The sequence below is a fragment of the Canis lupus genome, chromosome 28 (genome assembly GCF_011100685.1).
Source record: "Canis lupus familiaris isolate Mischka breed German Shepherd chromosome 28, alternate assembly UU_Cfam_GSD_1.0, whole genome shotgun sequence".
In the NCBI taxonomy this organism is placed as follows: Eukaryota; Metazoa; Chordata; class Mammalia; order Carnivora; family Canidae; genus Canis; species Canis lupus.
Genome location: NC_049249.1, coordinates 28,141,389 through 28,166,699, shown reverse-complemented (window position 1 = coordinate 28,166,699; position 25,311 = coordinate 28,141,389). Strand labels below are relative to the sequence as shown.

The following is a 25,311-nucleotide window of genomic DNA, read 5'->3' as shown; positions in this document are numbered from 1 at the left end:
AGTGGTAGGAGCCCTCAGCAACAGAAAGGCAGATTAATTAACTTGTCGATTTCTTCCTCTTAGCATGAATTAAGTAGATTTTTGTATAGTACAGGGTCATTCCTTTTAACAATGAGTATCTTTCTTTCTTTCTTTTTTTTAAAGATTTTATTTACTTATTTTAGAGAGAGAGAGACTGAAGAGAGGGAAAGAGGGAGAGGAGGAGGATGGCAAAGGGAAAGGCACAAGCAGACTTTGCACAGATTGCAGCCCTGAGACAGTGACCTGAGCCGAAACTAAGAGCCGGCCACTTAACCCACTGAGCCACCCAGGTGCCCATCTTTTTTTTTTCTTTTAGCTGTGTCTTATTTGCAGTTCCTAGAGAACTCAAGAATTAGCAAAATCACAACAAAAGTGTGCATGGGCAGTGGAGAAACATACTATCATATTAAACAATTTATATTATTCAAACATATTTGTAAGTCTAGGCGTTAACATGAGAGAAGGATGATACCAATTATTTAGATCATCAACTAAGAGAATGGAGATTAGATTTGTGATTAGTTTTATTTTTGTAAAAATACTGAGATGTTATTCCATTTTTGAAACATCACATAAAAACTGCAACTTTAAACAATTTTATTCACAATTCTTGTTCATTATTATAATTTCTACTTTGCCTTTTAATGTTACTATTTTTGTGCTTTAAGAAATAAATTGTCAGGGATCCCTGGGTGGCCCAGTGGTTTAGCACCTGCCTTTGGCCCAGGGCGCGATCCTGGAGTCCCGGGATGGAGTCCCACGTCGGGCTCCTTGCATGGAGCCTGCTTCTCCCTCCTCCTGTGTCTCTGCCTCTCTCTCTATGTCTATCATAAATAAATAAATAAATAAATCTTTAAAAAAAAAGAAATAAATTGTCTTTTAAAATATTCAATTCTTATTTTTACATTTATCTTCATTTACATTTTTGATGGAAAAGAAATAAATTTTCTTTTAAAATATTCAATTCTTATTTTTACATTTACCTTAATTTACATTTTTGATGGAAAAGAGATAAATTTTATTTTAAAATATTCTATTCTTATTTTTACATTTACCTTCATTTACATTTTTGATAGAAATGTATTCAATTGGATACTCTGACTATAATTTCATGTTCTTTTTAATCCTTTAGATCATTATTGTCAATGGCACATAAATTATGTGTATATTTTGATATAATTACCTAACTAGAGATTTTTTCCTATCATGAAAGCACAAAAAACAGGTTTTATGGAATACATGATAATTCCTAAAATGGGACTTTATTTTATCGCTTATCCAGATATTTCTGGGCTATCAATAGCACATACATAATAATAATTAAATTCAGTTATCTTATTATTTTGCCAGTTTTTAATCATATAAAAACTATAGTTTTCCAATTTAAAAAAAATTGCCAAAATGAGGCTAGATTTGTTCATGTGGAGGAAGAAGATAAATTCTACTTTACAGCTTGATTTATAATTTTTAAACATTTAGGCCATTTGTACTCTAGCCCTGATCCCTGCATATTCGAAGCTTCTGCAGCACTTGACCTGGGACTCATCATCACCTCAAGAACCATCCCTTCATTTGCTTCTCATCTTTGCTTGATTATACTTAGCTTCTTGCACAAACAAGTATTCTCTACGGGGCAACTCCAGATTCATGTTCTCCCAAGGTTAGCCATCCAACAACAAAAAAAGGGTCTATTCCTATAGTCTACATATTCTTCTTGGAGTCAGGTTCTAATGGGCTCTGCTTAAATCCATGCCCACCCTTTATAGAACAATTGCTGTTGTCAGAGGGATTGACTCCTACAAATGGGCCAGACATGGGTCATGTGCCTAGCCTTGAGACTAGCGGTTAGGAATAGAGAACTCCAGGAGAACAACCCAAAAGTAGGAGTTCCCAAAAGAAAAGAGTGCTGGGCAAACAAAAACAAAACCCAAACAGTATAATAGGCCTGTTATATCTGCCTATGTAGTACCCACAACTTTGTAGGGAAGTTGCCTCCCCTCTTGTGGCCAAAGCTGACTGGACCAGAGATCAGCCTCAGAGCAGCAGCCTGCAATATGTATTGCCTGGACATGAGGAAACAGATAAGCTCTGAGGTGACTCAGCACAGCTGACCAGTGGAGGCCCTTCACTAGGTGGCTACAGGCTAACCAATCAAACTTCCTCACTTGGAACTGTAAATGCCAGGCTGGCAAAAAAGGAAGGCCATTTCGCTCTCAGATTGAGATTGCCAACAACACTTAGCAATTTGTCCAGATTTCCACGAAGCTCCTCTGCATCCCCGGGCATAAACAGGACTCCACGTAGTAAACCTAGTTAGCTGAAGGAAAACCAGGACTGTTGTTTTCTCCTAAGAAAATTGCCTATATTGATCAGTACAATCTGATGTCCTGGGCATTTCTTTTTCTGCCTTTTAAACGGAAAATGTTTTTGTTGCTGAATTTCACACAGCAAAAAATGAGCTACTCTTCTGGCAAAGGAACAATATGGCCAGCATAAAGCTTCTCTCGTTGGAAGGGATTTAAACACTTTGGTAGGTGGCCAGAGGAGATTTAACCACAAGACTTTCTGGGGGAGGAAGCCAAAGTAAAAGCTAAGCACAAAGAAATAGTACCCTGCTGGTAGTTGGGCTGGTGTCCTGGGTTCAAGTCCCTGCTGGGGCACTGTGAACAAGCTGCCTCTCTTCTCTTTCTTCTGGAAAACGAGGAATTTCAAAATCATTCATTCATTCTACAAAGCTGTGCAAGAGGGAAGTGTGGCTGAACAGTGAGTAAGGTAGAAAGTGCGAGACGAGGCCTGAGAGGTAACAGGGACCAGGTCATTAGAAACCTTGGACTAAGGCTTTATTTACCTTGTGTGAGAGAGGAAACTGAATTCGTTTCTTATGGCTGCTATAACAAATTACCATGAATGTATGGATCAAAACAACACAAATTTATTATCTTAGAGTTCTGGAGGTCAAAAGCCTGACTTCCAGCAGATCTCATTGGACTGAGATAAAGGTGTTGGCAGGGCTGTTTCTTTCTGGAAACTCTATGGGATAAACTTTTTTTTTTTTCCCATCTTTTCTAGCTTCTAGAGGCTGTCCGCATCCCTTGCTCCTAGCCCAATTCCATTTTCCAAGCCAGTACTGGTGGTTGAGTCTTTGTCATATCACATCACTTCGATTTCCCTTCTGCCTCCCTCTTTCACTTTGGAAAACTCTTGTGATTACATTCAGCACAACTGGATAATCCAGAATAATCTCCCTATTTGAAGGTCAGCTGGTTAGCAATCTTAATTTCAGCTACAACATGAATTCTCCTTTGCCATGTAACACAACATACAGGTTGTGTTACATCTTTGGGGAGGCCATTATTCTGCCAACACAGGAAGCACTGGTGCTTTTGAACATATTAGTGGCACAATCAGACTGGTACTTTACCATAGTCCCTCTGGCTCCAGTGTTTGCACAGACATTGAGGTGCCAAGGGCAGAAACAAACAGGTAGTTACGAGAACACTTCAATAATCCAGGCCCCAGATAATGATTGAACCAGGATGGCAAATGTATTAAGAAGTGGTTAGGTTCTGGGGCACTTGAGTGGGTCAGTTAGAAGCATCAGCTCTTGATTTCGGCTCAGGTTATGATCTCAGGGTCCTGAGATCCAGCCCTGTGTGGGGCTCTGTGCTCAGTGGCGAGTCTTCCACAGCTTCTCCCCGTCTCCCTCTGTCCTTACCCTTGCTCACACACACACTCTATTTCTAAAATAAATAAATATCTTTAAAAAAAAGAAGTGGTTAAGTTCCAAATATATTTTGAAGGTAGAACCAAGAGATTTTAACAGAGCACATGTAGATACAAAGGAAAGGTGTCGAGGACAACATAAGGTTTTTGCCTGAGCAACTGGAAGAACAGAGGTGCCATTAACTAAAATAGTGAGGACTGCCCAAGGAACTAGTGTAGAGTGAGCATCAGCTCAGTTTTACACACAGTGAGTTATCCACAGCCACGCCCAAGTGGAGGTATCTGCTAGGCTGTTGGACATATGGGTTTCCTAAAGGAGTTCAGTGGAGAGGTCCAGATTGAATCAATACATCTGGAAGCATAAGCATATGGATAATATTAAAATCCATGAGGCTGATTAAATCACCTAAGGAATGAATGTAAACAGAGAAGAGGCGAATGAGCCTGGGGGCCTCAGCAGTTACAATGATCTCCAGTCAATCTGGCTCTACTGGCAGATCTCAAGAATTTACCATCACTAAGCCTATTGGTGCTACTACCTGTTATTTTCTCCCACGGTTACCTTCTCCTGTTTTGCCAAAGGAGCACAGCCAACAGCTCCTATTTGCAAGGCAGGTTGGGAAATGTCATTTTTTCAAGCTGAACAATTTGCTGCTCTTGGATCTTCTGGATTTTTTAAAAAGTACTTATTTATGTAAGTAATCTCTGCACCCAATGTGGGGCTCAAACTCACAACCCCAAGATCAAGACTTGCATGCTCTTTGGACTGGATCAGCCAGGCACCCCTCAAATTCTTTGGAATGAAAGGCGGAATGAGTGGACCCTGGAGAGGCAGCAAGCAGTTTCTGCCACAAGCATCAGCATAAGGCAAGAACAGGGTGTTATAGGAGCATACAGCAGGGGGCCAAGCCTAGGCTAGGGCCAGAGAAAGTCTCCTAGAGAGGAATGTTAAAGTCTAGACGTGAAAGGTACTGGTGGCGCACAAAGAGAAGAGGGAGAGAGCTTCAGGTAGAAGAAGTAGCATGTGCAAAGGCCAAGAGATAAGAGAAAGAACAAGGCACAAGAACAAATCACAGAAAGGGTGGGAAGCCTGGGGCACAGCCATGAGCAGAGAGAGTGTTAGGGATGGTATGGCTAGATTGAGACAGGCTTGTGGGATTGCACACAGGAATTAGCACTTCATCCAGAAGCCCATGGGGAGCTGTTGAAAGATTTTAAGCAGGGAGTAGCTTAATTTGGCATGGCTGCAGTGGTAAATGAAGTAAGATGAGTAAAGTTGAAGGTGGGTAGACCAATTAGGAGGCAGTGGCAGGAATTCAGGTGAGAGATGACAGTGGCCCAGACTGGAGAAGTGTCAGGTGATAGAAGTGGAATGGGTTAGAGAACAATTTAGTGGGGTATAAATGCTGATGAAGTCCTCATCTATCTAATAAGAATCTAATAATAGGCAATCTCTCCGTTCTCTGGGCCAGTGCCCTAGAGGAGTGACAGACCTCCAGTTTACTCCTGCATTACCTGTCCATTCCCGGAATCCACATCTCCTTACTCACTCAACTGTAAAACGTCATTTGCTTTTGAGTACTTCCCCATTCACTTAATTTCCAACCAAATTCCATTGACTCTTCGTCTAAAAATGTCTCTTAAATCCAATGTACTATGATGGCCTTAGTTTAGTCCCTGTTCAACTCTTACCTGGATTCAGGCAAAAGTTCCTCATAAGTCTTGCACTCTTTCAATATAAACCCCCTTGCAGTCTGTTACCAGTAATGTCTTAAAAAGGATTGCATTCATTCAACCATTCTTCTATTCCTCCTGCCCTCCCTCCATCCTATGAGCATGCTCTCTCATAGGTGCTTTGGGGGCTGAGGATACAGAGACCAAAAAAAAAAAAAAAAAAATCCATGGTCTTTACTCTCAAAAGCTCACTAGTGGCCTTTGATTCCAAGCCAGTAACTCACAACATGGTAAGAAATGCTATTTCCATGCTGACCTCCAAGTGCACTGAGGGCCGTGGAGAAGCTCCTAACCAGATTTAGAGGAGGTCAGGAGGGAAGGGGGCATGGACAGTAAGAGAAAGCTTCCTGGTAGAGGTAATACTCTAGTTCAGTCTAAAAAGAGCCCAAGTTATTCAGGCAATGCGCAGGCAGACCAAAGGACGTGAAGGAAAAGCATTAATTCACCTGCCCATAAATATTTACTGAGTACCTACTATGTGCTAGGCAAGAATGACAAAACTAAGGGAATTAAGATCATTGTGCATTCAGGAGCCTGTAAATGGGATTCCATATGGTTAATGAGCAGAGCCAGGATTAGTATGACCTGAGTGAGGCACTTGCCTTGGGCACAAAATTTAAGGGGGTGTCAAAAGCCCAATCATCAAGATAAATAACATTTAATACAACATCTAAAAGTTAAAATTAATATGAAATCTATGATTAGCAAAATATCAAGATTTTAAATAAAGACAGCTTCTGATAGTGCCATGCCAAGAAATATTGGAGCTTAAGACGAAAGGAAAAATGTGAATCCCTATATATACATTTTTATGTCTTTTGTTTTTTAAGTAGGTTCTATGCCCAGCATGGAGCCCAACGCTGGGCTTGAAGTCACAACCATGAGATCAAGACCTGAGCTGAGATCAAGAGTCAGACACTTAACCAACTGAGCCACCCAGTTGCTCCCATTTTCACATATTTTTAGTGGCTAATTTATTCCAGAACATTAAACTAGTTGAAAATATATCAAAAGTTTGAAAGGTAGGTACATTGAAGTTCACATTAGGTCTAAATAATTTGTGCCCCAAATAGAGTTTATTATAATTTTACTTTCCTGGCTTTAATAGAACCAAATTTGTCGATAACATCTTCAAAATCACTTCTGAAGTAGTGAAAAAAAGAAGCTGAAGTGTAAGCAAAGGCCATATCACAAAAGCCATTGTTTGCCTTGCTAATGAGTCTGGATGGCATCCTAAAGGGATGCTGCCCTAAAATGAAAGGCTGTGGGTTAAACAGCTTGTCCAAATCTCTGCTCCTCTACTTATTAACCTAGTAAGCCTTGGTACATTATCTGCATTAAGCATCTGTTTTCTCACCCATAAATTGGAGATGATAGTACCTACCCCAAAGGGCAATTGAGAGAATGTAAATGCTTCTAAAGTACTTAGCACAATGCTTCCCAGTTATAATGTTCCTGATGTTTGAGATATATAATTATTAATATGGCTGTGGAGAGCCATTGGAGAAATTTTAGCAGCAAATGACAGGATCAGATTTGTCCTAGAAAAGATTACTCTAGCAACAATGTGTAGAATGGTTATAGGAGACACAATGGGCAGAGTGACTAGGTAGGATGTAATTGAAGAAGTCAAGTCGTTGCAAGTGAGAGGAAGAGGCCCTGAAATAGGCTCTAGTGATAGGGAGACAGAAGTGGAGACACATTTGAGATATACTGAGGAGTATAAAGAATGTGGGGGAGTAAGAAGGGCAAGCAAAGTTTGGACAGGTGGATGACTGGTAGGAAACACAGAGGATGAGCCAGCTTGAAAAGGCTGGTTGTAAGGTGAAACAATTAGATTACTGAATGTAATTTGACTGAATGTAACAGAAAATCCAGGGCCACTACAGTAGCTCTAACAAGTCATCAAGGATCCAGGTGTCTGTCTGCTTTGCCATCTTGAGCATATGGCTTCCATCATCAAACTTACCTCAAAGTCCAAAATAACTACTGGAGCTCCAAAAATCCTGATTTTATTTCAGACAGCTGGAAGAAGGACCAAAAGAGGAGAGCAAAATGGTATGGCTTACAGCTGGGTCAATTCCCTTTGAGACACTTCCAGAAGGTTCTAGACAATTCTTCACACAGATCAGAAGCCAGTCACGTGGATATAAGGATAATGGAGACTGGGGAATATGAATCTTTTATCTAGGTGCATTGCCATTTGTGATAAAATTAGAGTTCTCTTATTGAGAAAGAGTGGGAGAATAGCCAAGAGGCAGGCAACCAACAGGGTCTGTCAAAAGGGAGACGTTCAGTGTAGGTCAGGTTGAGTTGAAGATGTCTTCAGAATAGGCAGAAATGTAGCTGGAGAGGTGTGAGTTGAAGCCTCCAGAATCAGTCATTATCCAGGTAAAAGATCTGGAGTAAAAAAAGAAGGCCAGGTCAAGAATTGTGGAATCATTCAAAATTGTATGGGCTTGTGGAGGAGGAGAAGCCTTAAAAATCAAACCCAAACAAACAAAAACAGAGAAAGGGAAGCACAGGAAGGATTAATTTCAGTATTGTTGAATCACTTGGGGTCCAAAATAATGTAGAGTTTTTAGAGATCAATCAACAACATTCTTCTTCTTCTTCTTCTTTTTTAAAGATTTTATTTATTTATTCATGAGAGACACAGAGAGAGAGAAGAGGTACAGACACAGGCAGAGGGAGAAAGCAGGCTCCATGTAGCAAGCCCGACATGAGACTGGATCCTGGGGTCTCCAGGACCACACCCTAGGCCAAAGGCAGCACTAAACCACTGAGCCACCTGAGCTGCCCCACTCTTCTTCTTTACCTGAGTTCTGAGCCAACTGAAAATGAATATTGGCATCAAGTAGATACTGGCTAGGGTGATGGAGAAAAATGCCTGGTTGCTTTGAGGGTCCAAATGAGAACGAAGAGCATGAATGTATAGATGCAGAGGGGAGGAAGTAAATAGTTGAATTGGGTGAAGTTTTGCAGGTAGAGATAATGGAAGGAAAAGAGATAAGACCATGGCCTTGGCATGAAAATCTTTGGAGACTTTACAAAGACTATAAAACAGAATCTAAACTTGCCTTGACAAACTCTCCCTAATTCAGCTCAAGCCCACTTTACCTAATCTTACCTCCATCTCTCCTCCCTCCTCCCTACACCAAAGTTATTTATTTATTTATACCACCCTCTATTCATCCTGGTCACAATTTCTCTAAACTGCTGGATTTCCAACTTCTGGACTTTGGCCTCCTTCTGATTAAAATGCCCTTCTAGTCATCAAAGGCCAACAGAAATTCCATTCACCCCAAGAAGTTCCTCAACCTCCTCAGCCAGAATTAACTCTTTGCCCACTATGGGACTAGAATTGCCCACTTATGCTCTTTCTCAACCCTCTCCCCATCCTTGGCAAAGTTGCTCCATATACCAGCAACCAGAAGAGACAAGTTCCTTGAGCGTAAATGATTGGATTAGTAGAGCCCACCCTGGGTTTCTCTCCCAGCACTTGAAATTGAAATAGCAGGTCCCATTAGGCACCAAGAACACAGGACCCTCTAGATTTTGGTGCAGAGCTGGTGCCTTCTAAAGCTGTCTATTTGCTGAGGCCATGAGGCAGTAGGAACCTTAGGCACAGACTTGCAAAAAGGTGTAGCAACAAGATACTAGGTCAGGATGGGGCCAGAGGAAACAAGCGAGAGCAACAGCTCTCTCAGTCCTAGGTTTCTGAGAGCCCCAGCTGAATATCTTGCAGCTGAGTTCCTGGAAAGACCCCAGTATCTTTAACATGAATCCAACTTCAGTTAAGTGAGCTTGAAGCAGTTTGTGTTCCTTGCCATGTACTGTCCCTATCCCTGAACCAGCAAGACTCTGTTCTAACAGTACACTGGGTGCTATCTCTTAACATCAGTTATGTAGGTGTGTGTCTGCCACACCTTGGCAGCCCTGGAGGGCAGGGACTCTGTCCTATTCATTCCACATCCCCGAGCCTGGCACACACTGGATGCTGAAAAATACTCATTGAATTTGAATTCTCACAGTTCACAAAATGGTGCGATGTATCATTTGTTAGATTTGTTATCATTCTAAATTTTTCTGGGCTTTGCCCCATATTTTGTGATATTTGTGTCATTTTATATCATTTTTATCAAATTGGTTTTCATGCTACTCACAAACTCTCTATATTCACATGCTTTGGCTTTCTCATCCTAGGTAGTGGTCGGGAGAAACGATTTAGACTTTAACAGCAAAAGTGGTCCATGCCTGTCTCTAGTTGGTGAGGATGCTAGTCTTTATAAGCATCCCATCTTGCATTATTCAACCGCCTTTACCCATGAAATAGATACTTCCCATGAAGGGTGTTGGGGCAGCTTAATTTCAATGATGTCATTTAAAACTCATTAAAAAGTCAGCAGGCAGGCTAAATGCAACTTCTTCCTTCGAAAACCTACTTAGAATCATAGATTTTCAGAGCTGGGGCCAAAGGTTTTTAGACTTTTGAGTTTCTATGAACTAGGATTGATTTTTTTTTTTTTTAAAAAGGTCGCTGAATTTATATTCTTCCAGGGAATGGAAGAATAATAAGCTTCTATAAACATAACATCACCTCCTGCAAGGCACAGGACAGCCCCTATAACAGAGAACCGTCTCACTCCAAATGGCAATAGTGCGGAGGTTAAGAAAACTTGGGTTGGCTGAATGACATAGTAAAAGGCAAAAGAAACAAAGGTCCCAAGTTGGTGAATGTTTGCAAGTAGCATTATGGAGTGGGTTGGCCAGGTGGGTTGTGATGAGGTCAGCCAGTCAGGGGCTGGACTCATTACCTGAGGCCTGAATGGGGCCAACACTTATAAGCATTTTGATTTTTTTTTTTTTTTAAGAAAGAGAGAGCATGAGAGTGAGCATACACAGTGGGGGGAGGGTCAGAGACAGAGGGAGAGAGAGATGCTTAAGCAGGCTCCACACCCAGTCCAGAGACCCCTGATCTCAGGATGCTGAGATATGACCTGAGCAGAAATCAAGAACTGGACGCTTAACAACTGAGTCACCTAGGCATCCCAGACATTTTGATAGTTTTAAAGGGAATAAGGCACATAAGATGTTTAACACTGTGCCTGGTACATAGTCAATTCTCTATAAATACTATTATTTACAATAATATTATAATTACTAAAATCATATGTGTATAATAAATGTCAGCCATTTTTAACACCAGGGAAATTTTTTTTTTTTTTTATCTTCCCAAAAGGTGTGCTGAGCTCCTTCATGGATTTGGAGTGACTAGTTTTGCTGGGGAAGGGAGTAAATCTGTATAATGGATTGAGAAGATTCAGGATTCCCAGAGGCAATCTGAGGAGTGAGGCAGGACGAAGGAGGAGAGGAGAGGAGAGAGGAGCCTGTGAGATGGAGTGCCACACTGTGGACTCACTCCCAGGAAGATCACCAACTTTCCTTGTGGAGGTGGCTAAGGAATACTTTAAGATGCTGGATGGGTCAATGTACACTTTGAGGATTTTGGATCTCAGTAATAGATAAGAACCACTACTTTTGTCCACCCCCACTTCCAGCTTCTCGGACATTTCTTAAAGTGGTGCATGAGTTATGGATCAGGTTTTCGGCTGAAATTGAGGAAGAGCCTACACTTCCCATTTGGATTGAAACTATGTAGGTCTAAGACAGCAGTCCTGAAGCAGAGGCCAGGAGCCCAAGGTGACCACGAGAAAAGAAGTTGCCAGAGTTCTCAGAAATCCTGACAGGACTTTGGGCTTCCATATATGTGGAATATGGGGTTTAAGTCTGGCTCCTCAGCAAGCACCTATCTTACAGGAGCCATTCTGGTCTCACACCTGGACTTGAGTAAGTTAAGACAGGCCTGGTTCCAAAGCTCTGTACTTGCTCCAGGTGGGTCAAAATGAGGCGGAACTCTGGTTTTTTGTTTTAGCATCACCCAGATTCGAGACAATCACTTGCTTGAAGATCTTCCAGGGCTAGAGAGAGGGGCCATGCCCTGACCCCTAGGGCCACCCAGAGCCGTCCTGACTTTAGAGTATGGAATATCTGACCCCTGTAGGACTAGGGGCAGAATTGCTGTGGTGTCAATGTGGCAGGAGCCACATAAGCCTTTATGATATAACAACCAAGTAGCCAGAGGACATGATGAGTAACACTGTTCTGGGCAACCTGGCTTCCTTAAAACTCTAGGGCTTCGGTCAACGTGCTACCCTGTGCAAAACTCCAAGTCCTTCCTGACCCTCCTCCCCAACTCCCCCTTTCTGTGCAGCAGGGAGGGAACCCGTAAACCCCCTTCCAACCCTAGCAATTTGGTTATCATGGTACAGATCAGTGACCAAGGGCTCCAGAGTTAGTTTTAGCCAAACCAGCCTCCCTGCGTGACCCTAGGCCAAGTTCCTTTGCCTCTCTGAGCCAGCGTTTACACCTGTGAAATGGGTGGGAGCTAACAATAACTTCTTCCATGGGCTAAACGTGGTAACACACACGGAGCTTAACACACGACAAGAGCTTGACAGTGAGCCACTCTTCATCATCTGATCCTCAGGCGAATTCATCATCACCATCCTCATCACCATCATCATCATCATCACCATCATCATCACCATCATCCCGGCTCATCCTGGCTCTTCTGCGTCCTTCTCATTTAAATCCCGAATCTTCACCTTGGTGGTAAAGTTCGTTTGCATCTTCCGCGTTTTTCTCCGTCCCTCCTTCCCAGGCCCACCCTTCGCAGACGCAGAGCGTCTGCTGGTTGGATTGACGGTCAGCGACGGCGGTGACTGAGGCAGTTCAGCCCTGTCTTGTTCCCGGGCTTGGGAAGTCTCGGAACGGCCAGCTCGGATCCGCTGCGGCGCTGGCCCCGCAGGGAAAGCCGCGCCAGCCCGGGTGTCAGGGGCGCAAATGGAAGCAGCACACTGCAGCAGAGGTAACAGGCAGGGACCGCGGCCAAAGGGGGAGGGGGGGCTGGGCGCCTCCGAGGGTAACGGGAGGACCGGGATCAAGAACGCGCCACGCCACCTCCGCCCGGCCTGCTTATGCTGCACCGGTGGTCCCAGTTATGTCCCCGGATCGCGCCCGCGGCTCCAGAAGTGACAGCCACGTGGACCACGCGGGAATGGAATGTTGGCGAGGGGGGCGGGGCTGGAAGGGCGCCCGGGAGGTGAAGAGGGACCCGCGTGCGCGCGCCCGGGCGCCGGCTGCCAGGCGACGCCGTCGGGAGCGAGCACGCCCCCGACGTCACACGCCGCTCGTCCAATGACCGCGGGCCGGAGGGAGTGCCGCCCCGCCCCCTCCGCGCCGCCGCCGCCGCCGCCGCGGCCGCCGCCGCCACAGCAGCCGCCTCCGGGAGCGTCTGAGGAGCCGCGCGGGCCGCCGCAGGCTCGGGCGCCGCCGCACCGCGCCTGCCGGAGCCGCCGGACGAGGCCCAGGGAGCCGCTCGCCCCGACCCCGCCGCCCGATGTCCTCAAGATGGAGGCAGCGGGGGCGGCGACGTGAAGAGCGCGGCGCTGTGGGCGCGGGAGCCGCGGCCGGGGCGGCCCGGGCGGAGGCGGCGCCGGGATGGGGCTGCTGCTCATGATTCTGGCGTCGGCCGTGCTGGGCTCCTTCCTCACGCTCCTCACCCAGTTCCTGCTGCTGTACCGCAGGCAGCCCGAGCCGCCGCCGGACGAGGCGGCCCGCGCGGGCGACGGCTTCCGCTACATCAAGCCGGTGCCGGGCCTGGCCCTGAGGGAGTACCTTTATGGCGGCGGCGGCGGCGGCGGCGGCGGCGGCGGCGGGGCTGAGGAGCCCTCCGGCGGGCCCCCCGACGGCGGCGCGGCCCCGGCCCCGGCCCCGGCCCCTGCCCCGGGCCCCGAGACCCCCGCCCCGCCGACGCGGGAGACCTGCTACTTCCTCAACGCCACCATCCTGTTCCTGTTCCGGGAGCTGCGGGACACCGCGCTGGCCCGCCGCTGGGTCACCAAGAAGATCAAGGTGGAGTTCGAGGAGCTGCTGCAGACCAAGACGGCCGGGCGCCTGCTGGAGGGGCTGAGCCTGCGGGACGTGTTCCTGGGCGAGACCGTGCCCTTCATCAAGACCATACGGCTCCTCCGGCCCGTGGCGCCCTCGGCCGGCGGGGAGTCGGACGGCCCCGAGGGGGAGACGCTGCCCGCCACCTCCCCCGAGGAGCTGGCCTTCGAGGCGGAGGTGGAGTACAGCGGGGGCTTCCACCTGGCCATCGACGTGGACTTGGTCTTCGGCAAGTCCGCCTACCTGTTCGTCAAGCTGTCCCGGGTGGTGGGCAGGCTGCGCTTCGTCTTCACCCGCGTGCCCTTCACCCACTGGTTCTTCTCCTTCGTGGAGGACCCGCTCATCGACTTCGAGGTGCGCTCCCAGTTCGAAGGGCGGCCGATGCCCCAGCTCACCTCCATCATCGTCAACCAGCTCAAGAAAATCATCAAGCGCAAGCACACTCTCCCGAGTTACAAGATCAGGTGAGAGGGAGGGAGGGAGGGAAGGAGGGAGGTGGGGGTGTGGGGGGGGTGTGGGGAAGATCCCCCCGCAGGCGCGGGGGCCTAAGCTGCGGGGAATCCGGGCCTGGGCGGGATGCTGCTGCCTGCGTGGAATGGGAAGGGCAGAGGCTCCTTCCCAGCCCCTGCTTTTCCAGGGATCTCCCTCCCCAACCCTTGGCTGGACAGCACCCTGGAGGAAGGCAGGAAGTGCACACACGTCTCTGCTTCCAGAGGGCATCGGCGTGAGCCAGAAGCCTCCTCGCGTGTTGGTGGGCACGCAGGGTGCTGCCATCGTGGCTAGGAGCAGCATGTTGAAAATGGCAGGGCAGTCAGTCACCCTCCCTGATCCCCCAGGTGTAGGCTTCGGGGACCGGTGAGGAACTGTTCCCCTACGCGCTTGCTGCATCGAGGGCAGTTTTGCAGCATCACCTTGACCACGTTGAGAAATTGTTCCTGGACAGGAAGCACAAGGCATGAGAAAGAAGCGTGCCGACAGCCCGAGGCTGGTCTGTTTTGCAACTGCCAGCCACTTTTGTAATGGCGCTTTGGCAACTTTAAGGGCAGAAGCGTAATATGTGTTGTAGAGGAATAAATACACTCCCACGGCACTTTGGAAGCCCGTTGGGAGCCTATACATACTGTAGTTCTCTGTAGATTTTGTGTTAAGGTCATGTCTTCCTTTGGGGTAGGTTCTGTAGCCCAGACCTAGACTTTGCTCTTCCTGTGTCAACTATGGCTCTAAGTTTCCCACGCAGTACCTGAGATCATCCTGCAGATGGGATTTTAATGATAGGGAGTGATTTTAACCTTTCAAAGCTTTCCTGTATGTGGTGGCTTAATTTTGTGTAGTATGCTTTTTTTTGATTAATGGACGGGGTTTTTTTGTTTTGTTTTGTTTTGTTTTCTAATGCCATAGAAGAAATGGAAGGCGAAAGGAAGTTTTGTAGGGATGGGGGGCTTCACCTACTTTGGCCTGACTTGTTGGAGTGGAAAGGGTCACACATGGCTATAATCAGCTGATTTGTTTAATGTCACTTTCTGTCCTCTAAATTTCTGTTCATTAAAATGTTTGACTCTTGGATTTTGTCCTTCCTTATAAAACGGTGTCAGTCTGGTATTTGCCTTACCAGTGCCTTTGAGTTGCATATTTCTAGATCACTAATTTTCTACCAAAGTGTCCAGCGAACCAGTAATCCAGGTAATCCAGAGATATTTTGTTTGGGTGTTGTTGGATTATTGATTTGTGTATGTGGCAGATATGCCTTACTAATTATGTTTTATTTAAGGGAATAGCATAGAGTGACAGCTTTAAACTGTTGGGTGGCAGGAGAAATTTACTTCATAATGGGTATGTTTCCATAGATTTGCAGAAGGTGGTGAACCGTTTGTTGTTCACTGTGTTTGATTTCCTATTCTGTGAAGTAGAACATACTTTATGAAATCTACTCTTTAAGTTTTTTTTTTTTTTAACTTTTATTTATTTATGATAGTCACACACACACAGAGAGAGAGAGAGAGAGAGAGAGAGGCAGAGACATAGGCAGAGGGAGAAGCAGGCTCCATGCACCGGGAGCCGGACATGGGATTCGATCCTGGGTCTCCAGGATCTCGCCCTGGGCTAAAGGCAGGCGCTAAACCACTGCGCCACCCAGGGATCCCAACTCTTTAAGTTTTGGAATGAAAGTGACTAAATTCTAGTGTTTAACCAGTGACATGTTTATTTATAGCAGTGTGTTGCTAAGAAAGTAATGAGAAAAAGTTACAGATTTTGGTATTCTATCTCAGCTTCAATTCTGATGTTTTCAGAGTAACTTTCAGATAATAAAATTTGACTAAGTTATTATTTGAGGGTTGCTTGCAGAATAGCTAGTGGCAATGAGGTTGGATATCATTTTGACAGTTTTTTGTTTTTTAATGTAGACTTGGAATTCAGTTAAATCTGAAGGAAATTATGAATAGCAGTAATGGCAGCATTAGTAGCTTTTATTGCTTTGAAGGACCTTTATCATCCATATCATTGAATAGCATCACTGTTTAAAGTACAGCAAAATTGCTCTCCTTCACTGTATCCAAAGGGATTTTTTTAAACAAAGCACGTGTTTGATTATGTATGATAATTCAAATTTTAAACTTTGCACATTATGTGATCGCCTCCAGAAATATACACATTTTTATTTGTACTCTTTATATGAGAAGGCATTTCAGTGGTCAATCAGTAAATACTAACAGAACTTATCACTCAGTCTGCAAATGTTTGTTGTACATGGGCTATGTGCTTATCATTGTTTGTTGGTGCTTCAATACTGAACAGCTTCAAACATTGTAGATCTTAAAGTTTAATGAGAACTGAATTAGCAATACTTAATATGATTTAGCTAGAACACGATTGATGGAGAGTTGAAGTAAGTAGGCAGCTGATTGTAGTTTTGTAAATAATAGAAATGTGAGGATGAAACAGGCAGCTCCAGAAGTGTGTGTAGAGTTCTCTTGTCTACGTAGCTCTCATGCCAGAATATCTTAAACTACTGATGTTGTTGAGCGGATTCAGATTTCAGTGAAAAGAATGAAGTAAAATATATTTAAGAGGTATCACGATTCTCATAGTGAGAATTAGAGTACCTAGTGTTTACCCTTTTATATAGATGAGGGAGTAGTAAAAAAAACTTGCTTAAAGTCACACAACTTTTTTTTTTTTTTAAGATTTATTTATTTATTTATGATAGAGAGAGAAAGAGAGAGAGAGACAGAAACACAGGAGGAGGGAGAAGCAGGCTCCATGCCGGGAGCCCGATGTGGGACTCGATCTCGGGACTCCAGGATCGCGCCCTTGTCCAAAGGCAGGCGCTAAACCGCTCAGCCACCCAGGGATCCCCACACAACTGTTATGTAGTGAAATCCAGCCCTGATAAAGCCAGAGCTGCCTTTTTTTCTTCAACTCGGTCACCTTATTCTTAAAGTTTTGGTTTTTTGTTTAAGTATGCTATCAATATGACATATATATGGCGATATCGTTACAAAAATCAACTGAGAACTCTGAGAAAAGTGTTAACTAAAGATTTTTTTTTTTCTTAAATTGAAAATTTTGAGAGTGGGTCCTTTAAAGGTGAAGTCTTTGGGTGCTGCCCCACATTGTATTTCTTTTTTTAATCCAGCAGATTTTGTTTCCAAATAGAAGGTCTGCTAGTTTATCCTTTTTAGCCATCTAATCTACTTAGAGCTAAAGCAGTAAAGAAAATTGTATTGAGTCTTAGGATCCTTTGGCTCTTTAATTATTATATAACAGAAATACCTTGCCAATTAACATTGTTGTCACTTCTCCCCATCCTTTATTTGTTTTTCCATTTCATGTTGCTAAAGTGAAGGTGGCTTGTCAGGAATGCCAGTTCCTGATGTCTCAATCTAGAGATTTGAAGTTCACGTGGTTGCTTTCTAAGGATTGCCATTATTAACACTTCATTTTACCCAATTAACACAGTTTATAAAACATAATATTTTCAAAAAATGAGTTATAATATGTATACGTTTTTTACATATTCTAGTTTTACTAATATTAATTCTAAGTTCATCTCCCTCAAATGTTGTTTTGAATATTTTTCCTAAAATGTATGCCTTAAAACAGTAAATTAAAGGGGCACCTTTCATGAGTAGCTCAGTCCATTAAATGTGTGCCTTAGGCTAGGGTATGATCCCAGGACCCTGGGATCCAGCCCTGCATTAGGTTTCCTGCTCAATGGGGAGTCTGCTTTTCCCTCTCCCTCTGCCTACAGCTTCCCCTGCTTGTTCTCCATCTCTTTCTCTCTCTCTGTCAAATAATAAAATCTTAAAAAAAGAATAAAATAGTTAATTAAAGTACTAGTATTTGGGGAGGGGTGCCAAGTATTTTTTTTAATTAACCCCAAAATTAGTCTTCAGGAGAGAAAGATTACCACTAAGATTTTTAACCACATGGAGAATCCATCTTCAACGTGAAATCTGAGTAATAATCTGGGGAGTTTAGAATTTGAAAGTTAAATACTTGAGATTCTTACTGGCTTCTTTTCCTAGACTATTACTGCTGTATTTTAGCAGTAGTTACATACTAAAAGGCCAAATTCTGTTTGTAGGTACTTTTTATTCAGCCTCACGGTATTTTTTTTAATTGCCAATATTTAAAAATGGAAGATTTTGCATGATTTGGATTTCTGACTTCTCTTAGGAAACATTGGAAGATCTTGTTGCACCAGGCCTGCATTTCTCACAGCAATAACAGGATGGAGAGATGGATCTGGTAGCAGCTGCAGGAAGTTCTTATGCATAGATTATAGTCCCCCTACTTGCTAATGGTCCTTGTCTGGCCTGTCATCATATGAATTTGAGATCCTTCCTAAACAAGGAGTAATACTCTTGCTAATCAGTGAAAATGGGGAGAGTTAATAGCTGGATAGTAAAGGGTGATAATTACTATCCTTCTTTAAACATTATTATCTTTCAAGGGACTTTCATTGACCAATTTTATTTTGTAAAAGATGTCATAATGTTGAATTAAAAAAATCATTCTACCAGAATTTTTTAAAAAATCCCTTGAAACACTTTCCATTCTCTGCAGTACAATGATAGTAAGTACATAGTAGCTGCTTTTCACTGGAGTGTGGTGGGTTTTTGCTTGAGTGTGAAGTGGGTCATTAACTATAAGCATATACTTCTCTGATCTACAAATAACATGAAGTAGCTTCTGAATAGAACTATTTTTGTAATAACTGTTCTGTCCTTTTACTCCTGAAAAGAATTCTGCTATATACATTTGTGGAAATTCTTCACATATTCCTACTGACTAGAGATCAGGGAGGACCACTGTTCCACCAAAGGCAAGAACTGCGCAGCATTTACTTAAGTAGAGTTTTTTGGCATATTTTTATTTACCTGTATCTTCTCTAAGTATACCATAAATTTTAGAGAACTAAATTAGACTTGGTCTGGAAAGTCTCTTACTCTATAATGTGGTTTGTAATTGAATTATTTTTTCTTTGTCTTCTGAGATGAGAAGAAAAACATTTACTCTTCCCGTTAATTACAGCTTTTTCATTTTACTGACTATTCAGGGTAAAGATGTTTTTTTAAAGATTTATTTATTAGAGCGAGTACACGAGTGGGGGGAGGGGGTGGGGGAGCGCAGAATCTCAAGCAGACCCAGCAGTGAGTGCAAGCCTAACGCAGGGCTTGGTTTTGTGAACCTGAGATCATGACCTGAGTCAAAACCAAGAGCTGGATGCTTAACTGACTGCACCATCCAGACACCTGATAAAGATGGTTTGAGTAATCGTGTCTTAAAAACTTTCAAAGTAAATTTACTGAAAGCTGACAAAATGATTTGTAAAGTGTCATGTATTTATTCACTTACTCTTTCATATACTTTATATGGACAACTTTTAAAAGGTGTCTCAGGCTGGAGAATACTTTACGGTAGCTTGTGAAATTCCCTAGTATTTGTAGGAGTTGTAGTTTTACTTACTAAGGATAGTAGGAAATAGAATCTTCGATACTTTGGGAGAGTATGGATAAGGACATTATTGTATCATTGTAGCTGTTCTAGAGTAATGATGTAGTTAGTAATAGCTAATTTTTTATTTGTTGTGCTTTCGCTTTTTCTTCTGTTCAGGTGAATATAGAAATAGAATTGAAAGATCATTGTCTTAGATAAATAAAATCATTTTTTAAATACTTATTTTCAGTAACAGTTTCCTAAAGACTACCATACCTAGTGCTGTGGTGAGTATGTAAAAGGTAAAAATGATTAGTCTTCGGGAGAGAAAGAGTAGTTCATCTTTCTGGAGAAAACAGAACAATTGAATCTCATTATAATGACATCTTGGATATATTTGAGACCTTCCATTTTGTGAGGAATAGGAAGAGGATAGATCAGTATCTCTGCTGATGACTTTGTGTTGTATAATATTTTGTGACCTAAGGTCCTTGGTTCAATGAAGTATACAGCCATTAATGCTGGTTTTACTTTTTGCAAGTTGGATTTTCTTAAGATTTTTTGAATTATTGTGATTTGGGCTTTATAACATGTTAAATGGAAAATAATATATTGATAAATTAAATCTTCGCTCTAGAAATTTGACTCCTACATTAAATGGAAAGAAGTAATTATGAGGAAGAAGACTGTAACATGACTAACATGCATGTATGCTAGCTGTCCAGGAAAACTCGTTAGTTCCTGGCAATAGCTGAAGCAGATCATTATAAAGTAGATTGTATAAGAGTAGCATACCTGCTGATCGAACACTTAATATTGACTTATAAATATTACTAATCTATCATATGAGGCAGAGGCAAGGATAATAAAATCAGTTTGCTAACTATATGCCAGGCACTGTGTGGGAAGTTCTAAACACTTGCTGCTTCAGTAGTTAAAACTACTGTGTGGGAGAGTTTAATGTCTCATTTTTACAGATGTGGAAACTTCAGACTTAGAGGGAGCTACTGACTTTCTCAAAAAAAGAGTCTGGATTCCCAAACTCAGGCTGTGTTATTTCTGTAGAGGGCTAAACCAGCTGTTACTCTAAAACAAGCTGGTGTTTGGCCCTTGAGTTAAAAATGGTTTTTACATTTTTAAACTTTACATTTAAAGTTGCTTGAAGAAGAAGAATATGAGACATCATATACACCCACAGATTCTAAAATATTTACTATCTGGTTCTTAATTAAAAAAATTGCTCTAAACGTTTAAACAAAACCCCTAAAAAACAAGACAAAAACTATGCTTAAATGCCTACAAAAACAGAGCAGATGTACATGCATGTTGAAAGGTATCTTTAAGCCTTTTTTTGAGGGTTTCATCTTTTTTGATTTTGGAAAGCTAATGAGAACTTTGGCTCTCTGCAGAAAAATGCGTAAACAAATTTTCATGAAATTTATGGTCCCATCAAAACCTGTCTAGGATGCTTAGACTCCAGGTTGAGCAGTAAGCAAGACCGAGGGATACAACTTTGTTGCCATAAGTATAACTAAAATTAAAGTGGTTAATTATTAAGCACTTTAATAATTTTGTTGGCCTTCTTAGAAGGTATATAGGACTTATATGGCTCAGGTATTTCAAAAATCTGTATCCAAGGCAGTGTAACCAGTCTCTCTCTTCTTTTCCCTCTTAGTAAGATTGCCGATAGCAGAGTGAGGCTTTTTGAATCACTTGTTCAGTAAGAATATCTGAAATTAAAAAAAAAATATATCTGAAATTTAAAGTTAGAGTTTCTATCACTCAATACCATGTTTAGAAGTTAAATATTGACCTAACATTCCTTCCTATCAGATTCTCCATTTTCTTAGAACACTGTCACCAGGAAACAAGTGCTATTAAATCCTTTTGTTCCCTTTCTAGAGTCATAGGACCTGCCGACACTTTTGGCATGGCATTGGAGCACATCATACTTCACTAGAAAGTCATAAACAACCACCTAGTTATTAGTAGAAGGTTTACAAAAGTTTGGTTTGAAAATGTGTCTTGCCAAATTGCTAAGACTTACGTAAAACCACATACTTACTATACTTCCACCAAGGAAAAATGGAGGAATAGTTGTTAATTATTTATCTTCAGATTGAGTAGAACTGCAGGTGCTAAGTAGAGACTGTCACTACTTATTGGAATTATTTTATTCTGTTGGGTTGAGGCTCTAGAGAAGTACTTAAATTATCTTTTCCAGTCGATAGAGCTTTGGGGTAATATGTACCTGACTTCAGCACTCTCTCAAACGAGAGCCCTTGAACAAGAGGCCTTATCTTCCCTAGTCTCAATTTCCATATCTGTAAAATGGAAATGGAAGTAATATCTATCCAATTATAGATATTAAATATCACATGTCGTATCTACTGAATAAACACGTAACTTCCCTTTAGTAACTAATTGAATATACACATTTATTGATTAACCTACATCTGTCGGACATTATATTCGAGATATGTCAGACCTTTGCTAGGTGACACAATAAACTTGTTTCCCTTTTCAAAGGAATAAGCTCATTGTAAAAATTCAAACAAAATATGAAATATCAAAGTGAAAAACCTCCTGCAATATCCTAAAATGGTTAAATTTGGGGACTATTCTTCCATACTTTTTCCTAAATGTATTCTAATTTATTATTAATTAATAAAAACAGAATCACCCCACTCTTAACATTTTGCTTTTTTCTTTTTTAAGCTATACCTCAGCTTTCCTAAATATTCCTACTTCATTTGTTTTAATAGGTTCTTAGAATTACATTGATCAGAATTACTATAAGCAATTCCTTATTGATTTTTTCATTTTTCTAACTAATATAAATAATGATACCATGAACATCTTGCTACCTATATCTTTGTAGATCTTAGTGGGGTTTTTTTCTGATGTTTCTTCAGGTTTTTTGTTGTTGTTGTTGTTGTTGTTGTTAGCCATAACTTTTGCAAATGCTCAGACAGTATTTAGGAACACAAGTTGAAAATGTACTCCTCTCCCTTTTAATTTCATCCTCCAATGTATCCAGTGTTAAGTTTGAAGTGTATACCTAACTATACTCAGACACATACTCAAACCTCTTGCATTCTGGGGAGGTTCCTCTCTCCCCTTTTCTTCCTCTCCCATCTATCTTCCCCTCCCTTTTTCCTTAACAATAAAATGGGGGAGTATATATAAATGTGACCCTGCAAATTGGTTTGTAAGTATAGCATGGCTGTCCCTCTAGGCGGTACATATGGATCTAACTCCTTCACCACTTTACTTCACTTCTGACCATGTCTCCAGCTCTGACCTTATCTTCTATAACTCTTCCTTTCACTTAGTCTGTTCGGACCTCCTGGCTCTTCTCACACTCCAACCATGCGCCCATCACAAGGACTTTCCTAGTCTTTAGGAATGTTTTTCCCACAGATAGCCAGAGAGCTCACACCATCATTTTTCACATCCCTGCTGAAATACCATCTTTTGACTATTTTGTATGAAAAAGCACATTAGTCCTTTAAATGCCAGAACATTTTCTTGGTACAAACTTCTTATGACATATATATGCATTTGTGTGTGTGTCTGTGTGTGTGTGTCGGCCTGATAGATAGAAACTGCCCAAATCCTGAGTGTATGCTTGATAAATTTTCACAAAGTGAACTCAGCTATGTAACTGAAGTGCTGGAATTTTGAATTCAGTCTAAAGAACTCTGTATTTGAATTTCATAACCAGATGTAAATAAGAACATATATTAACTTTTTTTTAATGGTGGAGGTCATTATTATAAATACAGTTTGCTGCTGTGTAACCTAATTCTGATTATAAAATTAGTTTTAAAGAGGATTGCCTCCTCTCTTTGCGCACACACACACACATACACACATACATTGTGCTGATTGAAGTCTCCAGCAGTTCACAGTGCTGAGGTAAGGTCAGCTCTCCTCTCATTTCCATAAAAACAAAACGCAAATGTGTTTGCAACCTTCTCTGACACTTCAGAAGCTGTGGCTTTTAATTTCACATTCTTAGAAAAGGTCACTATAGAGAAACGGTAGATGATCCTTTCCTTGGACTGATACAGAATAACAGTAAAACTAATTTTCACTGGTCTGGTGCATAATTACCAATTTTCATGAAACCAGCAGAACGCTTTAGTACATATATTTCTTTTTTCTCTGGTCAACACATTGAGTATTTATGCCCATGAATTCTTCACGTACTTTTGGGAGAATGGAGGTGATGATATGGTGGTTGGAGTACTGAGATGTCTGTGTTTTGGTTTGCATAGCTTTGAGAAAAGAGCTAGAAAATGTCCCACTGCACAGCATAATTAGTTCTTGTTGGTGTGTACTTAAAAACAAGAATACTGTGGGGATGGGTGGGTAGCTTAGTTGGTTAACCCATCTGACTCTGAATCTCAGCTCAGGTCTTGATCTCAGGGTCCTGACTCTAAGCCCCGTTTTACTGAAAAAACAAACAGACAAGAATACTATGATTAGCACAGTAAAAATGTTTTGGTTGGGTTTTTTCCTATGTATTAAGTACCTGTATACTTGGTTCATTGGTAAGGTACATGCCAGTTAAACAGGTATCTGTGACCTCTGTATGTTTAGAAACAGTGTTTCTTATAGGATCCACTCCCATATTCTACCTTGTATAATCTGCAATTATAAGCAACTATTGTTTTTTACTGTAAAATCTTTAATAATGATGAAGACATATTTGTATTTAGTAGCTGGCTATAAAAATCTGTATTTTAAAAAATAACTATGTTCTGTTTTTAAATACAGCCATTTCATTTAGACATCAATATCTACTAAGTAGCGCATCTAATGTTTGTGTTGTATGCTTATTGTCCTCTTCACACAATAGTCTTTCATGTAAACTGGATTATACTCCTCCTCATTACTAAGGATGATTGTGGTTGCTGATTGTATAGCCTTGCTACCTTAGTTTTTGGTCAAGCAAGTAAAAAAGTTCTGTGGCTGAAGTAAGAGACTATTTTATTATAGCTAATTTCACTGTATGGTAATCATTTTTATAATGTACTGAAAACCTCATTTTGTTCTTTATAATATTCTGTAAGATTTAGGACAGGTGATGTCTGGTCTGTTTTAATATTTGGAAAGTCATTAGTTCTCAACATTTAACTTTGGGTTTTAAATGGGACTAAAGTGCAAACTTTTGACATGGAAGAATTTAAATGCTTGTAGCAAACAACATGTGCTTCATTTTCTAATACTGGAGTGGTAGATAGTACAGATTGAATTTAGTTCAGGTGTTTTGAAATTAGTCAAGTGTAAGGAAAAAATTTCCGAGAGTCTTAGTCTGTAATAAAGCCCACAAATACAATTTATCTAAATTAGAGGCCTTTTTTTTTTTTTTTAGTAAATAGTTTATTTAAAATATTTGAATAAATTATTCAAAATGTTTGGAATTTTTAGTGCTCTAGATTTAGGATTTGGAATTGTTATTCTGAGAATCATCCCAGTCAACAAGCATTTATTAGACCAGACTCTGGTAATAATTGTTGGAGCCTTGGGGATAATCTGTGCTCTTAAGGTTTCTCTCTTGAAAGTAACTCCGCCTCTTTGTCCTGAAACAATAGGATTAGATGACTGGGAATTTCTGTTTTACTTCTGGAATTACTGTTGATTTGTTGATTTAATGTATCTTTAGGGAAGTCCTGCAACTTGTTATTTTTAAAACTGAGTGAAATAAAAATTAAGGTTTTAAAAATTCTTCGAAAAAAGAATTATGTAATTATGAGGTAGCATTGTTATTCACCTGTTATTTTTGCGGAGGTCTCATGTAAGGACTTCTCTTAAATATGCAGGTGCAAATCATCTTAAAAATAATAAGTAAAAATTTAATAAGTTCCAACT

General features: G+C 41.6%; 2 protein-coding genes and 1 long non-coding RNA gene across 11 annotated transcripts in view; 1 reads left to right on the top strand and 2 right to left on the bottom strand.

Moving 5' to 3' along the window:
• Nucleotides 1–813: 813 nt before the first annotated feature.
• On the bottom strand, nt 814–12,678 carry LOC111093041. Its single transcript, XR_005380658.1, has 4 exons — nt 11,909–12,678; nt 7,448–7,878; nt 2,633–2,712; nt 814–845 (listed from the first exon to the last, which is right to left on the bottom strand). It is a non-coding gene; the product is annotated as an uncharacterized LOC111093041 (long non-coding RNA).
• A 331-nt stretch (nt 12,679–13,009) lies between these two features.
• The window catches only part of PDZD8 (PDZ domain containing 8), a 95,006-nt gene continuing 82,704 nt past the window's right edge, over nt 13,010–25,311 (top strand). For all 8 annotated transcript variants that reach the window (XR_005380657.1, XR_005380654.1, XR_005380653.1 and 5 more), the window contains exon 1: nt 13,010–13,955. Coding sequence is in view for 1 of the 8 variants with exons in the window: in XM_038578915.1 (XP_038434843.1) it covers nt 13,042–13,955 (914 nt within the window). In the remaining 7 variants the exon portion in view is untranslated. The remainder of the gene's footprint in view (nt 13,956–25,311) is intronic.
• Nucleotides 20,966–25,311, bottom strand: part of SLC18A2 (solute carrier family 18 member A2) — a 115,077-nt gene continuing 110,731 nt past the window's right edge. The window contains exon 20 of one of the 2 annotated variants that reach the window (XM_038578920.1): nt 20,966–21,161. The gene's annotated coding sequence lies outside the window, so the exon portion shown is untranslated. The remainder of the gene's footprint in view (nt 21,162–25,311) is intronic. The other variant, XM_038578916.1, reaches the window with a different exon arrangement.